The 20,165-nt window shown below is 30.9% G+C and overlaps 2 protein-coding genes across 7 annotated transcripts; one reads left to right on the top strand and one right to left on the bottom strand.

Moving 5' to 3' along the window:
* Nucleotides 1-219: 219 nt before the first annotated feature.
* On the bottom strand, nucleotides 220-2,202 carry LOC141450733 (uncharacterized). Of its 3 annotated transcripts, none has more exons than XM_074121466.1 (3): nucleotides 1,778-2,202; nucleotides 1,568-1,685; nucleotides 220-644 (listed from the first exon to the last, which is right to left on the bottom strand). In XM_074121466.1, exons 1-3 carry the CDS (start codon nucleotides 1,821-1,823, stop codon nucleotides 410-412), a joined length of 399 nt encoding a protein of 132 aa, XP_073977567.1. In that variant the 5' UTR covers nucleotides 1,824-2,202; the 3' UTR covers nucleotides 220-409. The 3 variants fall into 3 exon arrangements, with proteins under 3 accessions (XP_073977567.1, XP_073977568.1, XP_073977569.1); XM_074121467.1 differs by having other exon boundaries at nucleotides 1,793-2,202; XM_074121468.1 differs by having other exon boundaries at nucleotides 1,808-2,202.
* Nucleotides 2,203-2,379: 177 nt separating this feature from the next.
* bol (boule homolog, RNA binding protein) lies at nucleotides 2,380-18,681 on the top strand. Of its 4 annotated transcripts, none has more exons than XM_074121441.1 (9): nucleotides 2,380-2,695; nucleotides 3,183-3,265; nucleotides 5,174-5,464; nucleotides 6,086-6,145; nucleotides 6,683-6,893; nucleotides 8,254-8,366; nucleotides 10,904-11,164; nucleotides 13,624-14,193; nucleotides 15,846-18,681. In XM_074121441.1, exons 2-9 carry the CDS (start codon nucleotides 3,239-3,241, stop codon nucleotides 16,023-16,025), a joined length of 1,713 nt encoding a protein of 570 aa, XP_073977542.1. In that variant the 5' UTR covers nucleotides 2,380-2,695; nucleotides 3,183-3,238; the 3' UTR covers nucleotides 16,026-18,681. The 4 variants fall into 4 exon arrangements, with proteins under 4 accessions (XP_073977542.1, XP_073977541.1, XP_073977543.1 ...); XM_074121440.1 differs by having other exon boundaries at nucleotides 2,384-2,695; nucleotides 3,183-3,409; XM_074121443.1 differs by having other exon boundaries at nucleotides 2,391-2,695; nucleotides 3,183-3,409; nucleotides 14,092-14,193.
* The last annotated feature ends 1,484 nt before the right edge of the window (nucleotides 18,682-20,165 follow it).

Raw genomic sequence — 20,165 nt, 5'->3', positions numbered from 1 at the left:
CTTTTTCATATTTATCCATTGTACATTTTAAAGACGTCTGTAATTTTAAGACAAACACTATCAATTAGGAGTACCAAAGATATTTTTGTTATTATTAATCCATTTCTTCCATTAGCAACAGTTAATTGCATTACTACTATTATTTTCGAATTTTGAGATAACTTTTTAAAAAATGTTTAAAATTGATGAGTAAAAAAGGGATCTGAAAACGTAATCACATTATTAAACATATTCATGCTCTTTAATTCTAAAGATTTGTAAGTGGAGCAGAATGTGCTACACAAAACTCAAATTGTCAAGCTGATAAATGTTATTCAACTCACAATGTTATTCACAACTAAATCACAATTACAACTTTCAGTTATTAGATTTTCTAGAAAAATAAAAAATAAAATTATATTATTCATATTTAGTTAAATTTAGAAGGACTTAAAATATAAGCAGGTCGTTTAGGCTTGTCAACTTTCTTCATATTAATTTTTTTCGCCCATTTCAAATCAGTTGGTTCCAACTGCACGATTAGCTTGGCTGGTTTAAGTAAAGGAGCTGGTGCTGCATTCTCTTTTACCGATTCATCTGCTGCTGGTAAAACATTTTTCACGTCTTCTTTATCTCCAGTCGGCTCTGAAATATCCTTTTCATCGCTGCAAAAAAAGGAAGAAGTTTTAAATGTTACTTAAAAGGGTAAACATATATTTTTTTTTAGCAGATATGTACCTGTGAACTTCATTCCACCAAAACTAAAAACGTAATAAACAAATATTAATATACTATTTAGGTAAGTAGGTAAACAAAGTTACCACTGTTTATTTGAAAAAATAATTGTCTTATTATATGATTGCGAAAATCTATTGAAATAGAAATCCAAAATCTGCGATAATTGCTCCTGTGTACGTGAAACTCAATTCCACATGATTATTTGATTGTTAAAACAATCGGGAGGTGTGTTTTTTTAGGAGCAGTTTTAGTTTCATTACATGCCATTTTAAACTTTGTAATTGATCCAAAACACTGGGACCTGTTTGCATTATCAAAAATTAAATTGATATACGTATTTCATTTAGTTAATTTTTTTTTGAATTCTTTAATTATTTATGGTTTTGTAACGCTCTATATGGAAATGAATGAGCAACTTCTCCTAGGATGTTAGTATTTCAGCCTAAAATCATAACACTTATATCCCTAACATTCATTCCACAATGTACACAGGCCTAAAGGGGTGGTATTTTATTTTATTCTTTTGCCTTCTATACGTGCAGATCAGCCATAAAGAGATGGTTTGGGTTTAGCAATGCTTAGTTCATAAGCTCCTAGTCACACGTACTTTTGTTGTACTCTTTAAGATGCCTACTTTTGTACAAACACTGACCCTTGAAATGGAATATAATAAAGAAACGGGAAGAGCCCATTCTAGTACTGCGACTAACACGAACATTTTCGTTAAAGGAGGCGTAATAGATGTATCTACTTATGGTTTTATAAGCCATTGGGGATATCTGCCTTTTGGTTATGATCAAAGCATTGTATCTCAGTAATTGATTTGAAATGGGCGAAAAAAATTAATTACCACTCAGTTGAAGGTCTTGTAAAAGTTATTCTTTTTCTCCAGGTAATCTCAAGTTCTTTTGCCGTTACAGGTCCAACAAAAACTTCGTTATCAATAATTCCGTCATCAAAGGATTCATCTAAAAAACAAAACCCAACAATGTTAATCAAATATTGTCCTAGATTAAGAAAAATTACTCATCATTCAATTTATTTCATTACTAACACATACCGTCATTAAACTTACTATCAAATAATTTACCTTGATCTTCTGACATTTCTATGTTTTGTTTGTTTTTTTTTACTTGTAACTATGACTAATGCAAATTAATTCTAAATACAAACTAATTTAAATATTTAAGCCTGCATCTCTTCTTCATTTGAATCGTCGGCTTGGCGGTTAGAGTTACAGTTAAGCTTTAACGCGGGAAAATGATTTAAGGTTCAAATTAATGTTTAAATTTAAAAGTTAAATCCTTTTCTTCTTCTAATTTTTACTATATCTGCATTTAATTATTGAGTGATTATTGTTAAGTGAATAGGATACATTCATTAAGTTCAACATCAGATTAGCTAAAAATTACTTTATTGAATTTAAAATTTAAGTTAACAAAGTGCCTGTCTCATTTTTTAATGTTTCTAAAAAAAGTGTTCTTTTTTAGAGCAAATAATACCAAACTATTTTTATTTATTTGTAAATCATTTTAAATTATCTTGTCTAAATAATGAAAATTGCAATTAACACATTCTAGAGCAGTCACTTGTCTTTGTATATAACAAATTTCATAGTTTTTACAATAGGTTATTGTTTTGCTTTGGCCAAACTGTTGAGTTTGTGGTAGTGACGTTTATGTGTCCTGTTTTCTGGTTTTCTTTTCTTCGTTTTTGTTTGTTGGTTGTTCTGTTATTTGATTTTTCGTTTACGTTGATTCTTTGTTAATAATTACTTTCTGATAGGCATGGTTTGTAGGATATAGTTTATTTTTTTTAAATGTTTTAAATGCATTTAGTTCCTTCTTAAAAATAGTAACTAGTCTGCCGCCATATTTTTAATCTCCATACTATTATCTGTTGAATTTCAAGCAACGAAGTTTAAAATGTGCCTTCAAGAAATCTTCAGTTTCAAGATGAAGTAATACATATATTTTATGTAAGTTGAATAATTTGAGGTTTTTTATTTATTAAAAGGTTGTTAATTCAGTTTTTAGTGACGAATTTAAGATGTTAGAATTTATTGCTGGTCCTTTACCCGGGGCTTTTCTAATTTTGGTACAGAGCTAAGGAAAGAATTTAGCCTATTTAATTTAACCTGTATTAAATATACGTTCTTTATTGTAACAGATAGTGAATAATGTGTGCCTATAATTATATTCGTATATATTTATTAAAGCTTAGCATCAAGAAGCGTTTTTTTTAAATTACAGTACGTTCTGTTTAAACCAGCTAATTTACGCAGACCCAACATTACATGATAGTATACGAGTAAAATTTTGTGTTTGCTGCTTACATTAATATTATAATACAATCATGTAATGTAGAATTTGGACATAATCTGCTAACTTCTTGGTAATAATGTTTGATTAAATGTACCTGTTTTTAATATTAACTAATATAGCTTTTATTTAAATTCTCTCTAGAAATATTCTGGCCCTACATCTGGTTAATTAAATCATAAGTGAAAAACAAAATTTGGATGGCTTTGCAAATAAAAGCATCAAAGGTATATTATGTAATACGCTTAATTTTTCTTATAAAACTAAATATAAACTATTTTGTATTATATTGTAATTTTACATCTAAGGCATTGCAAAGCTAGATGATAATCCATTATTCACCCATTTTGACTTCTTTTGTGGATAAGAAGGTAAGAGAATAGATTTGGAAATAAGTAACTTTTTGTTAGAGAAGTTTTGTATATTGTTACCTCCATGTGTTTTTTGCAATTTAAGATTTATGTTTTGGCTACACGCTTATTTGAAACTAGGTGCCAACCTGCTGACTTATTTTTAACGATATGTTCATAATAACTCGGAAAATATAATGTATATATCTTATTAATCCTGCTTCTTATCTCTTGTAATTTGAAAAAAAATCTTGTTAAGATTACTAGTTATGTGTTGTGATCCTTTCCTAATTCTGAGGTATAATAAGTAATCTGCATTTGCATAGAGAGTATTTGATATTACTGAGTTAGGTAATGAAGTAGTTTTTAACAGGTTACTGGATATTTCATTTGATATAAATGATAGATTCAATTCATTCTCTTAGGAAGTAAAAGATATGCCCTGACCGTCCCTAATCCGTCCTGAACACTAGAAGTAGCAGCTATAAGTAAATTACGTCTTCCCAATAGTTTTTTGTCTTAATTTTCAAATTTTTTGACCCTATGTATGCAAGATGTATATATCTTGCCAGTGTCAAGTCAAGAGAATTGTAAATATATCATTATAATGAGGGGTGACTTTTCAGTGACTGGAAGAAGTTTTTAAAAATATTTACTAAATAATTTTTTTTTTAAACGAAAGCTCTTGCAAAAAGGTAGAAAAGATAGATTAATCAGTGTTATTTCAGTACAAACTAATTGTTGTTACATGTTATGTTTTGCATAATGGTTAGCTTATTTCTGCGAACTAAATGGACCGGGAATATTTTTTGAAATGAAATATTTGGTGATCTTAAGATGACGCCTGTCCATTTTCCACCTGGTTACCATTTAATTTTTTTTAACATATTTCATTTCATTGTTAACTTAAGATTTTCTTTTATTTGTATTCAAAGTATTTCCATCACCTGTTATGAGTAATACAGAAAATTTCTTTATCATTACGTGAAGTGGAAGTTCTGTACATAATTCGCAAAGTTTCAACGGTGTGCATGCAAATGGTTTTCTGTATCCACCAGATGATTTTGGTGGACTTGACAAATGTTTTTTTTTAATCGCCTCAAAATATTTCTTCCTTATTGTATAATGCTTTTAAACATGCTCATTGGTAAAAATTCTTGGACTGGAGATGTCTTAAAAGAAATTTACTAAATCAAAATGTGGCAGTTTGTCTTCCTTAATTTGTTTTAGTTTTATTTTTAACTTTGCCCTCCTTAAAGGAAAAGTATTCACAATCTAACGGTGAAAAGTATCTATTGAAATTATGTTCTTAACATTTATATTCATATATAAATATGAATACAGTGTTATTTTCATTAATGGTGAAAACTCTAATAATCTGCGTAATAGGCAGGGTTTTTTTTCTTGGATAAAGTAAGCCGTGGGAAAAATTGCCTAGGCCACTGATATTTAAGTTTCGATCTAAAGCTCGTTTCGGGTAATCTAAATTTTAAAACCTTACTGAACAACTGCTTAAAATTATTAGAAGGGTCTTCAATACCAAATTTTTTTTATCACTTATTAAAATAAGAGAAAGAAAGAAAGGTGGTTTAAAAAGCAATTTATTTTATTAAAGTTATCTCTGAGGACGAATAAAACTCAGAAACCGATCAGAAAATGAAAACGCTTAGAAAAATAAGTCACTAAATAATAATCATATAAATATATCATCTTTATTATTTTAACATTTTAAGTGTTACATTTTTATTTTATTTTTTTTTGTTAACAAATATTTATTTGTTGTAGGTGATGGCAAATGAAACAAACGATATGATTAGGGAATCTGTAGAGTCATCAGTAACAAACACAAATAGTAATAATAATATTAATGCGCCAAAATATGGAACCGTAATACCAAATCGAGTCTTTGTTGGTGGAATCTCAGCAGCAACAACTGAATCTGATTTGGTTCAACTATTTTCTAACTATGGCCGTGTAACTGGGACAAAAATTATAGCAGACAGAGCAGGCGTTTCAAAAGGATATGGTTTTGTCACTTTCGAAACTGAAGACGAAGCAAAACGATTACAAAAAGATGTAAGACTGCATTTTATTTTACTTTTCTTAAATTTTCGTTTTTAAAAATTTATAGATTTTTGTGACTAAAAAACTCCAATTTTCCCTTTTTCTTATTATATTCTCAATAAGTTAATATTTGAGATGCATTGAAAATTACAAAAACAAATTGTTTCATTAAAGTCGTATTACTTCTTTTTGATGGATTTCTTTCAAATAAACGGAAGTAAACAGCACGTTTCATGAAAAGTTATTTTTGAATTTGAAGTCATTGAAGACACACTTGTCATCCTTAGTGATAAAAACGCCAAAACATAAAAAATATAACAAGTTCGAGATTTCTGCTACTTTTTAGTGTGTTGGCATCAGTACATACATACCGATCTGGTGCTAGAAAGATTTTTTGCGGTTGAGGAAACCTCCAGAACCTCTTATATTTTTCATGAAAACTATTTCAAGTAATTGACATGTGTGCCAGATTATTATATATAAGATTAAATAAGGAAGAACAAAACTAAATAAGTAAATATTGTAAATAATTTTACTAGCAATCGTAGTTAATTTAAAAATAATAAATATTACTATTGTGGTAATTCAGATTATCAAAAACTAATTTGTCTGATACCTATGTACAATTTGCAGGCTGAGAATTTAGTTTTGAAGGAAAGGCGTCTGAACATTGCACCAGCAATCAGAAAGCAGGTAAATAATTTCAAGTGGTTACCTAATTTACAAATAAAAATGGGTTATTAAATTTATTGATTAAAATACATTTTTTTAAATAATGAATTCGTTGGTTAGTGGAATGCTAAAAGGAACCTTGCACGGTCTATTGGACAACCAGATCAATGACTGCTAGTCATATTGACCTGTGATATTTAATACTGATGTGAGCTTAATGAGGGTGAAAGTAGCATCCCTGGTGTCCCTAAGCTAGCCGTTGTAAGAAAGAAATATATCTGGATATTACCGAACATTCTTTCTCTTGTAATTTAAAATTTGACAATGTACCAGAAAGAAAAAATGTTGCCTTACGCAATTAGGTCTTTTAATTACAATCAGGCAACAATTACAATGTGGCATTCTTGAATTCGTAATAAACATAACCATTCTGAAGTTAGAAAAGTGGCGGAGTCGTTTCTGAAATTCCGATTAAAGTAATTCACTGTGATCCTTCCCAAAAAATAAATATTTCAAATAACCACTGTTTAGCTAACTTTTTTTAAAATTTGATTTAAGGGATTTGCAAGGAATTCTTACGAGGCTGCACAATCAGGTACGGCGAGTCCAATTCCAATGACAGCAAATCAAGTAATTAGGCAAAATGGAGTAACTTTTACATTTCATAATGGAATGGCATTCTTTCCACAACAATCGATGCAACCTCAACCAGCTTCACCTGTAACAGCTATTCAAAATCACGTGGAACCTGCGCCAGTTTACGCTACAGGTGATTGTTTATTGTTATCTTCTTCCTTTAATAGTTATGGATAGCAGTTCCTCGGTGCCTACTTTCTAATATCGGATAAAAGGGTATATGAAATTTAAATTGAAATTCCCTTGCACTCATTGGGTACTGTATCGATTTATTAACAAATAAACTTAAGGTAGAACTTCGAAATTTAAAAGAATGCTCCCATATTAATGATTTTCTTTTAAACCTCGACCACAGTTGGAAAACATACTTGGACTTTGTTCTTTAAGTTTTTCTTCTTTTCCACTTTGAAAGTAGTTTGTTAGACGGAAGTCTTGAAAAATGTTTACTTCTACATGCTAAATTTTGGGAACGGAATTGTGGCTGATCAGTCGTAGCTATGTTTCGAGAAAAGAATGGGACAACCATGTGGTATATAATCTCCATCTGGAGGGCCTATTTGTTTCATGTTAAGCTCTTCGTGACATGAGCGGACACACATCGTGCCTTATTGTTAAGCATATTAAGAGGCTTCAAGAACTACACGCAACAAACTTGATTAAAAATACTAATTCATAGTATTTATAGTACATTCAGTACTGGATTGGGTATTTATTTTAATTTTTATTAAAAGAGAAAATATAGGCAAGAGAATTGAATGGAAATCCTTTTCTAGAGACCTAGTAAGATCCAAGTCGTTGGCAAGGTTAGAGTGATAGCAAATAATTATTTTTGAAATATTATAAATTCAATGCAATTTATATAAAACTGCATTGAATAAAGTAGCATCCCTGGTAGCCCAAAATAATTTGAGAGATCCACGAATTCTTTAGAGTTGTTATTTTTTTAGAGATCTTTGTTTTCCATTCTTTTATTGTTTTCATGATTTGCGCCCTACAATTATGGGGATACATAATAAATCTATCCTATATTTTGTTATTTAGTTTATTCTATTTTAGTCTGAGTTCTATGTTAGTCTATTTTATCCAATTGCAAAATAGAACGAACCACATGTGTCGTCTACTGTTTTCACGACTGGTTCTTTCAGTTTTTTTTAAATAATATAATATAATTACGTATAAGTAATTATGAATTGCGTTTCACACAGTTTAAGTTTGCCCCTTACTCTTTTAAAAGCTTCCTCGCATGTAATTCGCCGTCCAAGTATTGTCATGTTTTTAATGGAACTCCCAATCTGTTGCATTTCATGCAACAACCTTACTAGTTCGGAACTTAATTAAATTTGGCATCGATTCTGTTCTTAAGTGACCCGAATTAACGTGGGAAAAAAAGTTAACATTTGAGTAGTAGTATTATTAATCAGTTAAAACCGAAAAATGTGTAATGTTTTTGAATTTATTGTAATGCAAATTATTATTATTTTTTTTCCTAACAGGCAATCCTTATGGCGGTATGGCTCAAGGAAGTACACCTTCTGCTTTTCCTTTTTCTTATGTACCTCAAGGACAGTTCTTCTATCATGCAGCTCATTATCCATATCAGATACCTGTAAGTAAACTTTACTGAAATATTTTCAAAGATTCCTAATCATGTTTCGCATTTTTTTAGAAAACCTAGACTTGAACAAAAAAAGTTCTTCATTTGTAAACCAGTTATTTTAGTCACCTTGCGTATTTATTTATTTATTTTTCCTTATAAGTAAGAGGAATATTGCGTTTCGAAATTGAGTTATCGCAAGAAATAGGAGTTTCAATGAATCTCCCAAGAATTAAAGCAGCTTTTCCCTCATACGCTAAGGTTTAAACTCTAGAACAACTGAATTTCAGTAGCATGTTATTAGATCAATTTTCAATAAAATTTCATTTATTTATTAACAGTATTGTGAGTGTAGATTTTTACTTTACTTTAGTATCAAATTTTGTTAGGATGAGCTATAGCCCATAGGTAAGAGGTCGCAAATTCATCCGAATTTCTGGATTTAATATAGCTTTTTTTCTTCTTTTTCTTTTGCCAAATTTTAAGTGTAAGGTGTGGTGTATTAAATAAATTTTATCGTTGCAAGAGGAAAAGGGCTTTTCGTTGATTGTGAATGATTCCCTGTTGTTTTCTATTGTTACTATCTCAATTATCAGAATTCACATTAACTTTTATAATATCCATCTTATAACTCACCGTCAATTTCAATGTTCAATGCAAAAATTAGATGAGTCTTGTAGGGGGTACGCAAAAGAAATATAAAGTTTGAGCTAGAGTATTCTTAAGCACATTAATTTAAGGCTGAGTGGACTCAAAATAAATATATTTATATATCTGGTGATAACTTAATACCGAAAGTTTGACTCGAACTTACTTCCGTCTGTTAGGAGTAAAAGAAAATAAAAACAGGAAAAACTTTTAAGCGTATTTTTTGTATTCCCAACTTAATTTTATGAATACTGGAAAAATTAATGTTTCAATTTTATGTAATCAAATTTAAATTTAAATAAATAAATAATACTTAGTTTAAAGAATATTTAATTATATTTTAACTTCAGTGCAATGGAATGGGGTACATTGGTTCTACAGAAGCAGTGACTGGGCAGTATCAACCTACATACCTCGTCTTAGATACCTTTCCTATTCCCTACTAAATTTTACCCCATCATCCTGTCAATGGCGCTTCAACAGCATCCCTTCCAGTCAGGTTCGATTCCAAAATAGTTTAAAATTAATTCTTGTGTTGATTTGTTGTTGTTTTAGTTTTCTTTGTTTGTGCAGAATTTTTGTTTTTTAAATTGTGGTCGTTTTTGCTCGGGACAAAAAAAGAAGAAGCTATGTTCAATTTTTTATTTCAACTATGTTGGCATGAAAGACAAAAACAATCTGGCTAAATTCACTTGCCTTAGTTGATAAATTAAATTCATTTTTAATAGAATTACATAAATTAAAAACTAATTTAAATGTGCTTTATAATTTGAATTTTATTATTTATCCTTTTAACATTTCACCTATACAGTCCAATCTGCCTGAATTTTATTAACTTTATCACTAACATCTTGGTTCTTTATTTTCTTGTTTATTTCTGAATTTGGACAATTTTGGTATTTATTGAAAGTGACGTAGTAATCTAGCTCTCTTAATTGAACTATTTATTTATTTATTTATAAAATAAGAAAGATAACCTAGTTGCAGCTTTTTAGACGCATGATCATTAATTAATTATCCTTGCACGAAATACTCCAATACTCTGAAGTCACAGTTTGATAAGACTATGCATAATGTACTCCAGCAATGGGAGAAAAAAATTGAAGCAATAAAGTGTGATTCTTATAATGAATTACAGGCATAAAGTTTGCAAGTAAAGTACTTTGTAAAAAAAAAAATAATTTTTTTTGCTCATATTTGATATATTCCATCAAAAATTATGTTTAAGATCAACCAAGACCATGTACAGAGAAAATATTGAGATTTTCCCCGTGAATAGGTTGCTTTATTGTCACATGATCTGATCGTGTAATTCGATATTGAATTTTCCCCTTATTTTGAAGTCCTCTTGAGTCCAAAAAGTGTTTTAAAAGTGATCAAAGTAATGAAATTGTAGCACTAAAAAGAATAACCATAGGCAGCTCAAACTGTATATTTAGTTTTGGTACTTCCACAACGGAACCTTACATTAACTTAGCCATGGTAACCCCTGAACCGGAATATATTGATTCCCATATTTTACTATTTTGAAATTTTATTGAGAATGCGTCAAACGTTTTCCAAATAAACCAATGCCACGTATTTTTTATTTTTATTTTTTTGTGTAAAGCTTTTCTGGTAGAGACGGATGCTTCAGGTTTTCCTTTATTAGGGTTTCCGAGGAAGGGGAGTTCTGTAGTTTCCTTCTACAGAGAAAACTGACAATCCTAAAACTATTGGCTTCTGCCAACAGCCTACCTAGAAAATTTGATTGCATTTCTTAGAAATTTTTTTCAGCTAATCTCTCTCTTTCTCTTTCTTATCAGAAATTATCAGTAGAAACTTGCACTGATAATTTAAGATATTTTTATTTTTCCAATTTGTATGAATTTTTTTTTTTTTTTTTTTTAAAAAAACAACAGATTGACGGCTGTTATCCAATGGCAGAAGGGCCTAACGGAGTAATGATGCCTGCACATAGCGCTGGTGAAACTGGAGGCGTTCTGATCCCTACACAATACTATATAACCCAACCATCACCTCAAACAGAGCTAACTTATTATGGACCACAAACACAAATGTCGCAGATAACCGTTCCGCCACAAGAAGGAGTAACACCAATTATTTATGCTGCGCCAAGAAATTATGACCCAACTTCATCATCACCTATTGTTTATTCAGAGGTAGATTGATAATTTTTTGTTTTTTGTTCTGCGAAAAGTTTTTTTCTTTTCTTTTCTTATACTAAACGCATGATGCGTGCAAATATTAACAAAATTAATTGTTTGACAATATAACGTGATGTTTGTCGATTATTTTCCTATGCACAAAAACCAAAAAGTTGGCTGGCTACTCTAAGCGAAGTTAAACATAACAGATCTTTATCGAAGAATTTCATAGTGTAAAGGTCTAAAGGTATTCAAATTTTACAATTCATCAGTCCTTAGTGTTATCATTGAAAAATTCTATTTCATATCGTTACGGGAATGTTGTTGAGGATCATTAACAACTGTTCTAAATACAATTTGGCAATAAAGAACGGTCAAGAATCGCACTTAATGGTAAATACGAGGGGTACCCAAAAAAAACCGGAATTATTTTTTAAAAGCTATTTATTTACAAATTTTTTACAGAACAACCTTATCCCCTTCAAAATACTCTCCATTACAACTAATACATTTGTCCCACCGGTGCTTCCACTGTTCGAAACATTTTTGTAGTCATCTTTAGAAATGGCTGACAGTTCCTTCTTCGTTTTTTTCTTGACCTCTTCAATGTTGTAAAATCGGTGACCTTTCATGCCCTTTTTCATGCGTGGAAATAAGAAAAAGTCGCACGGAGCCAGGTCAGGCGAGTAAGGTGCGTGGGGCAGCGGAACCATGCCATTTTTAGCCAAAAACTGTGTAACAGAGATGGCTGTGTGTGCAGGTGCATTGTCGTGGTGGAAGAACCAGTCTCCTGTTTGCCACAAATCGGGTCTTTTTTGGCGAACACTATTGCGCAATCTTTTCAAAACTTCCAAATACAAGGTTTGATTGACGGTCTGACCTGGAGGGACAAACTCTGAATGGACTACGCCTTTGGCATCAAAAAAGCAAATCAGCATTGATTTGATGTTTGACTTGACTTGACGACATTTTTTTGGTCAGGGTGAAGATGACGTCTTCCATTGGCTCGACTGTTGCTTTGTTTCTGGGTCATAACCATAGCACCATGACTCATCACCAGTAATGACCTTTGACAGAAAGTCTGGATCAGTTTCAAGCTGTTGTTTCAAAGCACGACATGTTTCAACTCGATGTTCTTTTTGATTATCAGTCAGAATTCGAGGAACAAACTTGGCAGCAACCCTTTTCATCCCCAAATCTTCCGTTAAAATTCGCTGAACCGAGCTCCAAGATAACCCACTACTCTCTGACAGTTGATCAATTGTCTGTCGACGGTCTGTGAACACCAGCTCTCGAATTTTTTCAACATTTTCGTCGATTCGGGCAGTTGATGGACGTCCAGAACGAGGTTTGTCATCAATCGACATGTCGCCATTTTTAAACCGAGTAAACCACTCGTATACTTGAGTTTTTCCCATAGCGTCATCTTTGTAAGCTGTTTTCAACATTAAAACACTTTCAGCAGCATTTTTGCCGAGTAGAAAACAAAATTTCAGAGCTGCACGTTGTTCACTTAAACTTGCCATCATAAAAAACGAAAAAAGAACAAAACAGCGCTGGTAAAAACAATCACTGCAGATGAACAGAACAAGCCAGGCAGACAACACAGGCAGGACTGAACTGGCAAGGAATTGCGCTATACACGTCTAGCGGCAGAAATGCGTACTACATAAGCTCCATGCGCGGCCACGCAATTCCGGTTATTTTTGGGTACCCCCTCGTATATGTAAACTAGACAAATATATGTAAAAAAGAAGTTTAGAAAAAGCCATTAATTAAAAAAAATTCCTCGCTGGATCAGCATATCAGCTAGATCAGCCCAATCCATGGTATCGAAAAGTAAGTAGCCTATCATGTTTAACGTGAGATGGCGGGGCATTTTGACTTGTGAATTACGTGATGGAGGAAATAACTGTGCAGTGACTACAATGTACCATTGTTGGGAGGGAAGATGTGTTTTTTATGGATCAGATTGTGTTAATGAAAATCTTTTGGCTCTCCTCTCTTCTTGAGTATAGAGCTGGGGAAGATATCTGGTGTTGAAGCAGGTTATGTATCCCTCTGGTGGGGGATATCGGGGGTGATGGAAATTAGCACCAGAGAATGAATTTTCCCTATCAGTCGGCTTGTTGACCCTCGGGATTTTCTAGGAGAGCATGCACGGTTACCATGGTTAGAACGGTTGTACTCCCTATTAACTTCGAAATTTGGGGAGTTATATTTGGCCGCTATTAAATGGTTTAAGGAGCATTGGGGAAATGTGAGCTGCACAAGGGAGCAGTACTAATTACCAACTCCCTATTCTTCCGAACTTCGTGTTAAAGGGATTTTTTAAAAAATTATTTTCAGCAATTGAATAAAAGAAGTATTAAACAATTTTTGTTAGAACCATTTGCTGAACGTGCATATTAATCTTTGTTTTTTTTCACATCTCTTTTACCAATAAATTGTAATCAGGAGAAATTTTTGTTTAGCAAAATGGAGTAGAAAATCCATCGTCGTTATCAAATTTACCAAATCGCAAAGAAGAGATGGATTCAAAAAGAAGGGCCATCTGCGACACTCCAGTAGTATCAATGCATAAACCTGGCAATAACAAAGATAGGGAATATAGCGCTATGTCAAGAGGGCGGGGCGGTAGAGGTAACGGACCATTTAAAGGAAGAAAACCACCAACCTCGTTGCCGCCAAACGACAATAATAACAACACCAATAACAACCAAAATGCAGAAATGCATAAGACTAGCTGTGCAGTGACTACAACCGTAGTGAAAGCTCGGAGATCTTCTACAGCCAGTCATCATCCTTATAACAACAACAACAACAATAACAACAATCCCAATAACAATAATAATAATATCCCACCTAACCTTCCTTTTAGATCCATGTATCCTTGTAATCATGATCCTATCCGTAATCCTCCTCCTCTATGTCCTATCCAGGTGCCGCAGTTTCCTTTCTATTCCTCGGCTCCAAGACAATTCTTGACTGCATATTCGGCTCACCCTACTACAAGGCGAGGATTTTGCCCTCGTAATAAATACGTAAGTAATTCCTTTTTAATTTTTTGTTTAATTTTTTTCTAAACTTCCTTGTAATGGAATTTCGTGTGCATTTTTCCGATTAGCGTAGTTTATTTTTTATTCACACATTTTGTTTAAGTGGATAGTTTTCTTCATTCCAATTTCCAGTGTTTTATTGCATTACCACATTTCTTTTTTTTTTTAACTTCAGAGTGATTTCTTATTTTTGCCTGGTTTTAGATTTGCATCAATCATTTTAGATTGAAATTGATTCATTAGATCGGTGTAGAGAATTCTATTTTCACTTATGATGTTTCTAACTCACACTGCACTTACACACTACTCTCCAGCCATTTTGACCAAAACCGTTCAGAAATAAGAACTGCGAGCATGCAATGATTAATAAAATAATCGAATGATATTAACCGCACAAAACAACCACATTTTAAAATTTATACATTAGCAAAGTATCTCAAGTCTTGATTACCGGAGGATATTACTTTATAAATACCAGACACTCCTCTACCTACGATTTTCGGAGTTACGTCAGAAATTGATGAAATTATTGCACGTGATTGATCCATCAACATCCACCACTAAAATAATCTTTATTTATTTGTAAAGCATAAAATTTTTATTGTGCTTATTATTGTTGAGATAAAATTACAAATAAATTCATATTTTATATATGATTTCGAGTTGCAATTAGTTTATTGGTTCTTTTAACGTCAAGTAAGTTGAAGTAGAGGAGGAGTCAGTATGAAGATTCAGATATGAAAATGTGTCTTCGACCAGAACTAATGGAAAAGCTCTGATTTAGCTGCATCATTTTCATGTTGATCACCTTTTTTCGAATTTTTTAAGGTTTCTTAACTTAGAATTTTTAGTAAAAAGAAACTTAATAAGAAATCGTCTTATGTTTTCAAGCAGGGCTTAACATCCAGCTACCAAAATTAGGTATCTGCAGAGCAGGGCGGAAGCTTATACTTATAATTAAATGAAAAATAAAAAGTAGCTACAATCGGCAATCAAACTTGGGATCTCCCTACACCACGCCCACCTCAGAATTCTCTTATTTTCTTTCCTTTTATCTAATATTAGGCTTATTTTGAATTCACAAACAAGAATCTTTCCTTTATATTCGATATTTCTCTAATACATACCTACTTATACCAAAATGGAGAGACCTGCAAAGCTAATATGCATTGTGGTACTGGGTTCGATTCCCGGTCTTGGCCTTGGATTTTATTTAATGGTTAAATGAGAGATAGTAAAGTAAGCTGGCTAGTCGCCTCCGTCCACGACACCTAGTAAATGGTAGTTGGACGTTAAGCTTCGCCTGAAAAAATAGGCGATTACTTTATTTTTTATACCAAAATGGATGTACGTTTTCAGCCATTTAGCCACCTTGCTGTATCTACGTGGTATGAATTTGGTATTTTGTTGGCCCTAGTCAGGCAGAAAGATATTTTACTGTATGATTCTTGCACTTCTTTGTTTCGTACATCTAAAACCAATCTGTACAACACTACTTGATCTACTTCCCCGAAACTCATTGCTTCTTGGTGTTTCATGATCTAAATTTAACCTTCTTTTTATTTTCCTTTGTTTGTTTGCTTTTCACTTTTACATTTCTCTAGTAAAATGTTGAATATTTTTCTGTCAAACCATAGGGTGGTCGCAGCAGGGCTAAATGGTATAACAGAGATAGTATTGAAGGCGGCGTAGAAGAAGGTAATTGTGTTTTGCCGAATACTTTGACACCACCGATTACACCTAGATCACCTCAGGGTAATGAAGCTACACAAACTGATGAAGATGTACTTAATTCAATGGAAACACTTGCTATCTAGTCAAATTAATAAAATTTAGATAAAACAAAATTATAGCAGATAACAGAAAAAAGAAAATATTATATCAGGGAAGATATAAAAGTAAAGTAATAAAGTTAATGTGGCCATAATAATAATTCTAGGAAAACTTAAAGAGAAAACATTGAAAAAGAAGTGAATCTTTGATGATTCTTTTGGAAAAATGAAACCTAATGTTGCACCTCATTTATTCACTTATTTTTTTTTCCACTCTCCTTTAAACTTAAGTGCTTGTTATAAATGAATGAAAAAAATATATATATTTGAAAAACTATAAATAGTTTGTAATAATTTAATTTAAGATAAAAATAGAAATTAAAAAGTTATTTAATTTAAAAAGAAAAAAAAAAGATAGTTATGATTAGCAGTAAAAATAAAGAATAAGCAGATCTGTGTACTTAAAAAAGGTGACTAAATTGGAGGGTAGGGTTTTATGAATAATGTGCATTAAATTTAAGTTAACACGATATCTAATTAAGTATTTTTTTTTTGTTAACGTCTAGAAACATAGAAATACGTGCCAAATAAATTGTTAAAAAAATTGGGAGATTTTTCATGTTGTCTCTAATAAAATAAATAAATAAAAATATACTGGCAACTCCAGAATTTAGTAGAAAAAAAAAAAAAAAATTGTGCCATTGTAATGTGACATTTTAGGGAATTAAGATAAAACAGGCCTAAAATGTTCCCCTTTTTATATTTTGTTCCAGTTGTTTTTGATAAGAAATCTTTTTGCTCAAAAAAAATATAATGCTTTCTTCTTTTGTCCGCGGTATTTGATTACAAGAACTGTGGCCGGAGGTTTAGGGGGAATTCTTAGAAGTGCAATACTTAAGCTCCACTACTTAGGGCACCATTTTTACACTTTAAAAAAAAACATTACAGTTGCATTTCTCCCTTTTAAATTAAGAAAACTTAATAATTTCTCTTGCATGTATTTCATTTTTGATGACCGAATTCCACTTAGCCGACAGATTGGTCTAAAAAACTGGAAAGAAATTAATGTGTGTATCCTGTTTTGATATTTTGGTGGCTTACTTTTCTTTTTGAAAACTTTCAAGTCCTTTTCCTTTATTTAGACGAGCTTTCAATCATACATTTATAAATAAAATTTTAAAAAAAAGATTCCTACGTGAAGGTAAAATGTTCAGGATCGTAACGTGCAATTCAAAAGCGACATTCAACAGGGAATGACACTAATTAAATCTCTTCTAGGCAAAAATCCGTAAAATGAGTGAAATTCATAATTACCTTTAAAACAGAAAAGAATAGGCTTGTTATCTTGGTGATTTAAGTTCGTTCAAATTAACTAAGCTTAAAAAAAAACTGGTCATTCAACAAGTAGTATCTGTTCATCCATTTTGTTTTATGAAAAAATTGTTTTGGGCTTAATGTCTTTTTTTTTTAATTTCAAGCTCAATAAATGGTGCCTCCTCGGTAATGTAATACACATTGTACAAGTACCGGGATATAGATGAGCTAGAATTCCAAGTTGTTGTGGGAGTCGTTGAAGTTTAAAGGCACTATTGCGAACTGTTAAAGAAAATGCATTTCCACAAGAAGTAAAATTTCCTCTGAGCTTTGGACTAATTTTTTTTTTTTTTTTTTTTTTTAAAGACAAGTTCTCACAATTTTGAATGAAACACCAGTAAACTAAAGTTGTGTATTTTTTTTACATCTTTTGAAATAAGAAACTGTGGTATGTGTGCATATTAGTAATGTGGTCTTTGGCGGAAACATTTATTCTGTTTAATTTAAACCAACGAGAAAACCTCCTGGGTTTTCCTTCTCTAAATTTGCAATAATCTAAAGAAATCGTTCCGCGGATAACAGGGAAAGCTCTATATTCTTCCAATTTAGTTTTTATTTTTAAAAATTCTGTTGTGTGAAAAAAAATATATATATCTTGTGATCTTGATTCTGATTTAAAGAAGAAAAAAAGTATTTTGTTTTTTTTCAAAATAAATAAATAAATAAAATATACATTTATAAATACTAATGTTTATATCAATGTATTGTACAGAATTTTTACTCGCGAATTGAAAACGTTTTTGTTTGTTTTTTGTTATATATCTTGTCGTACCTGTGAACTTGCTCTTATTATTTTTAATAATGTTAATAAAAAAGTTTGTTTTCTAGTAATATTTATAGAATTATAAGATAATAATAATAAAAAGACATAGTCTTGTGAATTAGTACTTATGCATAATAAATGCATACATACACACATATATGAAAATGTATATGTACATAGTTTGTTTGTTTTTCTTTTTTTTTAAAAAAAAAGAAAAGTCATTTAATGTTGTTTCTGCCTGATAGTGAGAAAATTGCAAATGTAAATTGTAAATAATGAATACTAGAAACAACTTGATAATAAACTTCAAAAATCTACTAAGATAAGTAGATCGTGTTCTCTTTTAAGTATACGTAGATTAAAAAAAAAAAAACGATATACGATATATTTATATGTAAAAAAAAGGTTGTCCATAAAGTTATTGTTTCCAGAAATTTGAATTTTTCAAAGTATTTTGATGTTAGTTCAAGTTCTTTTATTTTTTTGTAGTTTGTAAAAATTCATGTTTTTTTGGGGGGGGACACCGCGTACACACTGTAGGAAGGACGTTTTTTTTGTTTTTTGTTTTTCACAAAAGAAAAGGCATTAAAATTTAGTGCTAAACTTTTTTTGAAAGCGTTTTTTGTTGATTGTGTACAATTGCCAATGAAGAAGAAGCTTTGCAGATCTTTGATGTTCTTCTTTTTTGATTAGTTTTTCAAATTCTTCTTCATGCCCCAACTTCCTAAAGTTTCCTAGAAAATTGTATTAAACCGGATGTGTATTCTTGCTTTTGGAGCGCTTTTTCTTTTTTCTGCTCTTGGAGGTTTCCACTAGATCTAAATATAGATAGATATTTTCATTGGCTGTCTATTGTTAATAGAATCGCACACATTATTATCCAGGTTTGATAAATTGAAAAGTTTACATTGCGCAAGAAGTAAAAGAAAAGGAAAGGATAGTTTAAAAAACGATGTTAATCGTCTTTATATTGTTCACATATTCCGGCCCTTAAGCTTCTCTTTCAGCTTGTAAGTCCATCCACTTCCTTTGCTAAATTTGTTTGCCTACAACTTCAAATTTCAACCTCGCTACATGATCCTAATGACGTGATCCTTTTTTGAATTAAATTAAAAAAAAAAGAAGAAGTTTAAAATGATGTATACCTAATAAAACAACTACATTTACTATAAGAGTGATAAAATAATCGCGATATAAGTAATCCACAGTAACTTTGTGGACAACTCCCCCATACAAAACAAAAAATATATATATAATAATGCGATTGTGAGAGTATGAATGAAGAATGAGTAAGAGTGAGATAAAGAAATAATGTTAATTTTCCTAATTAACTTCTGAAGAAAAAAAAAAAAAAAAAAGGAGATATTTCTTCATCCTTATTCATTAACAATGTGTTTATTCATTAAAAAAAAAGTTTAGAAAATGAATACGTATTCATGAATGTGTGATTGAATTTAATTTTTAAAAAAATTCATCAATTACGCGTGTTGATGAGGTGTACTTTCATTTTTTTTAAGTCTTATTTTTCTTTGTTGCCTAATGAATGATCTCTCTTACCTAAGATTTTTTTTTAATTAAAAAAAAAAGATTAAAATAAAGACTATTTTGTTTTCTTTCTTTCGATTATCAAAAATATTAATTCAAAAAAAAAATAAGAAAGAAAATATATATTAGAGTAAAGATTTATAAATACACATAAAAAGTTCCTACTAAGAATGTAAGAGACTTTTTAATTTTACTTGAAATTAAAAAGAAAAATTAGGCTGATACTTCGTCCTTTTTAAAAAATAAGAATTGTCTCGAAAAAGAAAAAAATTATATCAGCTTATTGTTTATTTGTAAACATAAAAAGAAAAAAAAAGTAACTAGTCAAAGAAAGACAAGTCACTAAAATTTAATTTAAACTGTATTTTGATTAAAATGTAATTTTTAATCACAAATTTGTATTTAATAATGATCTTTTCTTTTTCTTTCTTTTTTAAAAAAAAATAAGGAAAGAAAAAAATAATAATCTGGCGCATTTTGTGATAAAACACTTCTGTTGTTAC

Source organism: Rhodnius prolixus, unplaced genomic scaffold (assembly GCF_049639745.1).
Source record: "Rhodnius prolixus isolate KJV_2025 unplaced genomic scaffold, Rpr scaffold_8, whole genome shotgun sequence".
NCBI lineage: Eukaryota > Metazoa > Arthropoda > Insecta > Hemiptera > Reduviidae > Rhodnius > Rhodnius prolixus.
Note: the sequence above shows the minus strand (reverse complement) of the source record. Positions and strands in the feature narration are given on the sequence as shown.